This window comes from Nicotiana tomentosiformis, chromosome 3 (assembly GCF_000390325.3).
Source record: "Nicotiana tomentosiformis chromosome 3, ASM39032v3, whole genome shotgun sequence".
Lineage (NCBI taxonomy): Eukaryota > Viridiplantae > Streptophyta > Magnoliopsida > Solanales > Solanaceae > Nicotiana > Nicotiana tomentosiformis.
Window position 1 is genome coordinate 117,486,601 of NC_090814.1, and position 7,416 is coordinate 117,494,016.

Sequence of the window (7,416 nt, forward strand, 5' to 3'; positions counted from 1 at the left end):
TTGTGACCGGTGGCAACTCCATGTTCTATTTAAAATCGGGACACGAACTCCCTCAACATTTCATTATCCCTTTGTCTTACCTTGAAGAGGTCCGATTTCCTTGTTGCGACCTCCCGGCGTGTGCCTTTACGAAAGAATCTGCTAACATGGTAAACGAGTCGATGGAATTTGGTCGCAGGTTGTGATACCAAATCATTGCTCCCTTCGAAAGGGTCTCTCCGAATTTTTTCAACAGCACTGATTCGATTTCATCATCTTCTAAAGCGTTACCTTGATGGCGCATGTATATGAAGTAACATGCTCTTTGGGATCAATGGTCCCATTATATTTGGGTATTTCTGGCATACCAAACTTCTTTGGAATAGGCTTCGGAGCCGCACTTGGAGGAAACAGCTTTTGTACAAACTTCTTCGAATCCATTCCTTTCAATATTCGCGGTGCCCCGGTATTCGATCAACTCGAGAGTTGTATGTCTCCATTTTTTTTATCATTGGCTTCGATTCTCTTCTCCCCTGATTAAATTCTTTTGGCGAGCTCCTCGAGCATTTTCATTACCGCAGGACCAGTCCCCGATTTGTTACCATTCGACCTTTCCGGTACTCGCTCGGTACGGCGAGTAGTTTCCGGCTCAACCCTATTCGGAGATCTATGTTGATTTTGTAACTGAGCAATAGCGGCTTGCTGAGCCTGAAGCATCTCGAATATCACTTGGAGATTGACTCATTCGTCTCCTCTGCCCTGTGTTCCTTGGCCACTAGATCGGCCTTCTCTACATACACTCCCATCGAGATTTGCGCCTAGGTCCGCGTTTAGAGCAACGTGCGAACTGACATCGACTGGGTTGGAAACCGGTGCCTCCTCGAGATTAGCGTGTGGCACCTCGACTCCTGGAGCAATCACATTTTAGTTTTCACCGTGGAATACGAGGCCATTGTCACCGTGAGTGGATGCGTTTTGTGAGTTTGACATGTTTTAACCTGAAAGCAAAGATACTTGACAAGAACAAGCGTAAAATAATGTGTTTTACCAGAATTAGTACTATACAATCACTATTATCCTTAGCCCCACGGTGAGCGCCAAACTGTTTACCTCGAAAATTGAGTAACAATTAAACTTATATTGTGGTTTTAAGGATATGTGATTTAAACCAGCACCAATTGATAAACAACAAATTAAATAGATAACTTGGACAATAAAATAAATCAAACTGGTCCGCAAATAATACCTCGACCTCGATTCGAGATAGTGTTAAGGTTAGTTAATAAGAACAAAGGAGGATGGAACAAACAGCGATAAACAGTAAGTAAAGCAAAGAAAGCAGTGTATATGTATATTCTTTTCAGTAAATCCTCCCTACAAATGATTGGACCTCCTCTTTATATAGTAGAGGAGACCTAATTACGGTATGTCTCTCATTACAGAAGGAAACTGTATAAACAACTAGTTATCCGCTTCTGATTTGGTATGCTCTGAGATTCACGCCATGATGCTCGATCGATCACGGATATCCGTTTCGAGATTCGCGCCGTGATCTTCGAACGGTTACTGATATCTTGCCATTTCGTTATTATGCTCCCCTCGAAGTCGGTCATATTTGATTTCGATTGTTGCTGGCCTCGGTCTCAACGTATACTTCGATATCTAGGCTTGATGTCTTATCTTCGAGCCCTGGTCCGATTTATTATAAGGCTACCCCCGATGCAACTCCCTTGTCTCGATCAAACAGCAAAGGCCCGATTTTGACCGTATACAAAGCTCCCAAACTTCATCTCTCTGAATCTAGTCTTCTGCGGCCGCACAATAATTGTACGGTCCGCATTCTATGAAGAAAATCTATCAGAGCCTCTTCAGAGTTTGCGGCCGCACACAGTATTCTGCGGTCCGCACTGTAGCCCTTTTTGGTTGTTGTCCAATTTTATTCCTTATATTCCAGCAAGAAAACACATTTCATTAGTTCTCGGGAGTACCTTTAAGCATTTTTGAACTAAAATGTAAGTAAAAGAGAGTAAATAAGCGGTCAAAATTCCTACTTATCAATATCCACATGTATGTCGCCACCTCTATGCTTAATGCGTATGCTGGAACCTCGTTTGACTGTGCATACAAGCTGTTCGATGAAATTCCCGTGAGAAATACTGTCACGTCGAACTCGGTGATATCTTGCTTTTCTCGTTCCGGAGATGTTAAAGGAACGAGAAAGATGTTCGATCAGATGCCTTTGAGAGACCTAGCTTCGTGGTCGGCAATGATTGCTGGATACATGAACAATGGGCATTGGGAGGAAGGTGCGGCGCTCTTCCAAGAAATGGTTATTTTTGAACAACTAAAGCTTGATCAAGTGACCATTGGGCCAATATTGGCGGGCTGTTCTGAAATTTGTTCAATTGGTTTGCTCCTTGGGAAATCAGTGCATGGTTTTGTCGTGAAGAATCACTTGGAACTAAATGTGGAGCTTGGTACTTGTTTAGTAGACATGTATGCTAAATGTGGATTCATGAATTTTGCTTCTCTGGTTTTCGATATGATGAAAGATAGAAATGTTGTTACTTGGACTGCTTTAATTTGTGGAGCAGCAAAACATGGTTTTGGAACTGAATCGTTGAAGATATTCAAGAAAATGAGACAAGGGGGTGTGCTACCTAATGAGTTTACGTTCACTGGGGTACTTTGTGCTTGTGTACAAGCAGGGCTGGTCAATGAAGGTCGTGGATATTTCAAAATGACCAAAGAGTGTGGACTGAGACCAACAATTCAGCATTGTGGCTGCATGGTTGAGTTATTTGGGAAGGCTGGGTTGTTAGGGGAAGCATATGAAGTTATCAATACTATGTCACCCGAGCCTATCATAGTTATTTGGGGTTCCTTTTTGTCATCTTGCAAGTTGCATAAACAGTTTGAGATGGCAGAGCGAGTGATTGAGATGGTCATGAATGTGGTGAGGCCAGAGAATGATGGAGGGGTTTATACCCTTATCTCAGACTTGTATGTTCTGGGTGATAAATGGGCGGAAGCCGAGAGGGTGAGGCAGTTGATGCTCCATCAACATGTGCGGAAAGCTAGAGGATGTAGTTTTATAAGAAATAATACAACATGAAGTATTAAACTGCACCAGAAGAATCATTCCTCAAGTTGAGAAGAATCATTTTAGAGCACATTGCTCTTTACCTGATCCTAATGCCTGGACAACATGGCTTAAATTGCCTCTACCTTGATGGAACATTCACCTCTTGATCAATTTTCTTGGTTTATATGCTTAGTAGTTGAATCAGAGGTTGATGATGTGGGTAAAAGTACAAATTGCATTTGATTATCTTTTCTTTTCGTTATATTTGGTGATATCTGCTTCATCTGTTTGCTTCCTCTGAGATTATTAGCTAAGCCTTTGGGTCAACGTGTTGGTAATTCAGAGGACTGGGATTCAATTTGCCTGAAGTTTCCTCATCCTGGTTATCAGGTAATTCTCTTTACTTCTTCTCTTCATCCCTTGACTGTGTTTTATGTCTATGATCTCCTACAAGTAGCCGGATTTTTGGTGGGCTGTGTGTGTGACAGAGACAGAGCGAGAGAGAGGGTAGTTGAAGGTTGAGTAGTAAATAATCAAGATTCACAAGGTATAACATATTGGTGCATTTACCTACTCAATGACAGGTTTCTCAAATTTTCTGAATTGATAATGGGGAAATATGTGGGTACCATTATAACCAGTTACAGTGAAATAAGATAGTTTATTCTCTTTCTGAGGTGGGGTGGGATTTGGGGTGAGGGGGGTGGGGGTTAGTATGTTAATGAGATAATTCAAATGTGGAGAATGTAAAGACTATTAATAGTTTTTGACAATCTACTCTACTTTCAGTGAACTTATAAGAGGAATGAAGTTTCATCAGAACTCATTCTCAGATTCACTACTCAATATTTCTGGTGTAAAGTATGTCCTCAAGTTATGGAACCTCACAGGAGTTCTTGGTATTGTTGATTGGGGTGGTGGTGACTCTACGCTTGATGCGTTCTTCTTCTGTACTTTCTTTGTGATATCTATACACACTTTATCAACCATGTCGAGAAAGTCCTTCACAATGGCAAACAACTGAAGTGCTTGTGTGCCTTTGTCCTTTGAAGATCCTGCTTGGTAATACTCTGTCGTTCTCTTCACAAGTTCCATGACTCTTGTTTGTTCTTCTCTGATCACCTTGAGTTCCTCTTCACATTCCTCCAGAAACCCTTTAGTCACTTTTACAAATCGATCTCTTTCAGCATTTCCACAGCACTTTATGAGCTGGCGAACATCATTTATCCTCATTGTAAGAGTGGAACATGTATTGATGAAACTATCGTAGTCCATGGTAGCTGCTTTCTTTACATTAGAGAATTCGAAACTTAATCCTTGCAAAACTGGCAAACCTAGTATTAGGTGCTCTGTATCTTTTTCTAGTTTTTCCGTCTTTCTATCAAAATCTTCATTGTCAACCTTGCTACCTTTATTGATAAGGCGACGTTTACCTTCAGAATGGATGACTTGTTCAACTACAAAATGAAGCAGAGTAGTCTTTCCATCGTTGCTTTTTACATATGATAGTTTTTGTAATGCACCAAGGTTGAATCCCTTAGCATTTCCTCTAGCCGTTCCTGCATTCATCCGATTGCCAGCCTTAAGAATGGCTTCCAGAAGTCTTAAGAAAATTCTACATGTTCTCAATTCTTTACAACCCTGCTCAACTGTTTGCAAATTCTCCTTGAGGATTAGAATTTCTGAATCATAGCTTGATCTGAAAAGCATAGCATTGAAACGCTTAAAAGCAGAAGGAACAGCTTTCAGCATGTGGTGGAGAAAAGACTCGGCATCAGCAAGTTTTCTTGGGTCACCATCAAATTGGAGGATTTTTAATGTTTCTTCTTCAGTTGGGCAAATCTTGGTTAGTTTTTCAAGGGTATCAACACTGAGTCCTTGACCCTCCAAGAGGGCATCAAGTATTTCTTCGCGAGAGATTGAAAGAGACTTGAGTACAATTGCTGTGTTCTGTGACTTCCTAGGATCGAGAATAAAGATCTGCGCTGGTCGAGCTAACTTAGAAGTGCCTGAGCTTGTGGTCGTGTTATTTCCTTCAGGGGTTTTCTGGGAAGTGATATTGTATCCAAAGAGAACTTCCATAAGGTCATCTTCAAAACTGAAATGTGAATATATCAATGCAGTTAGAAGAACTTGGATGCTATTTGGTTGAATTGAAAATAGGCACCGGCTACACTAAAGGAATGCGATTGACATGCCAAGGTGAACTTACCGGAAAGAACCGTTGTTGATTTCATCCCAGACCATGGAGTGATCAGTATTAGCAATGACTTTATCCCAGTGCAGTGGCCTCAGTTTAATTTGAACTTCACCATCATCCTTTGACTTCTCATCAGTTGGAGCTTCTGTTTTCTCTTGGCTGCTCGCTTTCTCTCTTGGTGCAACAGGTGGTTTTAATGATGAATGCAACCCGTTCCCCTTTGGTAGGGGTGGTGGAGAAGGTTTTATTTTCGCTGCATTAGGTGGTGTTGGTGCTTTGATAATTCTTTTCATTGGAAGGGGAGGCGGAGGTGGTGGAGGTCTTGGTGGCTGAGGTGGATTTTGACTCGAGAGAACTGCTGGTTGAGAGGGTATCACTGATTGAGGAGTGATTTCCTTCTGTGGAAACTGTAATGAGGATGATGGAAATTGAGGATATGGATGTTGTGAAGATCTGCTTGCTGCAGGGAGTGAGTTGATTGTTTGTTGTGCAGTATCTGCCTCTTTCTCATAGCCATCTACATTGCTTGCATTTTGCAGTAATGGAATTTCTTGGATTTGATCCCTTGAAACTGGTTTCTCTCGTCGGCTATCCGTCCTCTTCTCTTCCTCCTCATCTATGTAATTCACCCAAACCTTAGAAAAGCAACTTCCGAGCTGTCTACCCTCAAATTTTCTCAAATATATAACATCAAGGCCATTTTCATCTACTATGAGCCCTTTTAAAGCTCCACTTTGCTGGAATTCTTGATGAAGCGCAGAACCAGAAACTTCTCGACGAAAACTAGAGTTCAATTTGTTTCTCTTCCGTTGACGAGCTATATAGTATCTATAAAAGAAATAAAAGAGTATGCCAGCAATTATCAAAGTAGTTACAACTGCAGCTATAACAGCCTTCAGAACTACCTGATTCTGAGATGAATGTGTTAGAGGTGGCCCTGGTGCATTCATTTCAGCCAAAAGGTTATAAAACTGATCAGTGAAAAGAACTACTACTTAGGATAAATCCAGTTTCTGTTGCAGAGTTTGACAGGAAGATTGGCGTGAATTTCCTGTCTAGACCATGCTCTGATCAAAGTGAAGGAAAGACTTCCTTTTTTGTTTGTATTTTACAATGCTATATTCATTCTGTTCTGAACTTTGGCTGCTGACAATTTCAAAGTAAGTTGTTGTTGTTAGTTGGCTGTCTTAAAATCATCCCAGTCCTTTTAGTAGAAATTGCATTATTGCTGTTGTCTGGACGTATTCTAAAAATCAAGAAAGCTTGGGGGTTTAGTATAAAGTTTGGGCAATTTGAAAATTTTGGTATATTGTGTACTTTGTAGTCAGGCGGTTGGTGTAAGGTTTTACTTAGTCCTATCTTCCTTTATTGTAAAGAACGACATCTGTATCAATGTGGTATTTCTATAGCTACAACGTTGAAACAAATAGTAAACGATGTATCTTGGCATATTTTTATAGGAAACTGTCCTTTCTTTGGAGTCGTTTTCTTCTTTGTTTTATCCAATTAGTTGTCAATGCATTATGACATCAATCAGAGTTCAAAAATTGAGAACTATTTTTGAAGAGCGAAGTCCAAGTAAGTGGTAATTTCCAGCAGACAGCGACAAGAAAGTCTGTGATTTTATAGGTGGAGCTACAAAGTGTTTCACCTTTTTTCTATGTTAAGTGTATTTCTTTTGTTTTTCTTTGGCAATTTAAGTTTTTCCAATTCTTGTAAACGAACAACGATTTCTAACTACTCTTTCTAGGCGTTTCTTCAATTTGAAAACAGAACATAATAGAACGAGTATATGAAAGAAGGCATGACCAAGCCACATTTCTAGACACTAGTCAATTTCAAACTCTGGACCACTCCCAAAATGACCTAAATTATCTTCCAGCTTTTCGGAAAGGGAAGCAGGATAAGTTGACTATTCACCAAGTAGTCAATTTATTATTTGAATAAAGTTGACTATATTTCCAAAACAAGTAAAATCAGTTTTCGAAAATCAAAACTAAACAGGCTAAATTTTTTAAAATTGAAATCATAACTCAGTTGTTGTAATTTTATCCTTCTAATTTCAACAATTGTCTTCACCTCTTCTATCATTAGTCATGGTTAGGGGTGTACAAACCGAACCGAAAAATCGCACCAAATCAAAAAGTCAAAC

The 7,416-nt window shown here is 40.1% G+C and overlaps 2 protein-coding genes across 2 annotated transcripts; one reads left to right on the forward strand and one right to left on the reverse strand.

The window, feature by feature from the left end:
• The first annotated feature begins 1,354 nt into the window (after positions 1-1,354).
• Positions 1,355-3,646, forward strand: LOC104121439 (pentatricopeptide repeat-containing protein ELI1, chloroplastic-like). The gene has a single exon (XM_009633445.4). It carries the CDS (start codon positions 2,045-2,047, stop codon positions 3,092-3,094), a length of 1,050 nt encoding a protein of 349 aa, XP_009631740.1. The 5' UTR covers positions 1,355-2,044; the 3' UTR covers positions 3,095-3,646.
• Positions 3,647-3,802: 156 nt separating this feature from the next.
• LOC104121440 (formin-like protein 8) lies at positions 3,803-6,658 on the reverse strand. The gene is made up of 2 exons (XM_009633446.4): positions 5,277-6,658; positions 3,803-5,162 (listed from the first exon to the last, which is right to left on the reverse strand). The coding sequence occupies exons 1-2, from the start codon at positions 6,212-6,214 to the stop codon at positions 3,881-3,883; spliced, it is 2,220 nt and encodes a 739-aa protein (XP_009631741.1). The 5' UTR covers positions 6,215-6,658; the 3' UTR covers positions 3,803-3,880.
• Between the last annotated feature and the right edge of the window lie 758 nt (positions 6,659-7,416).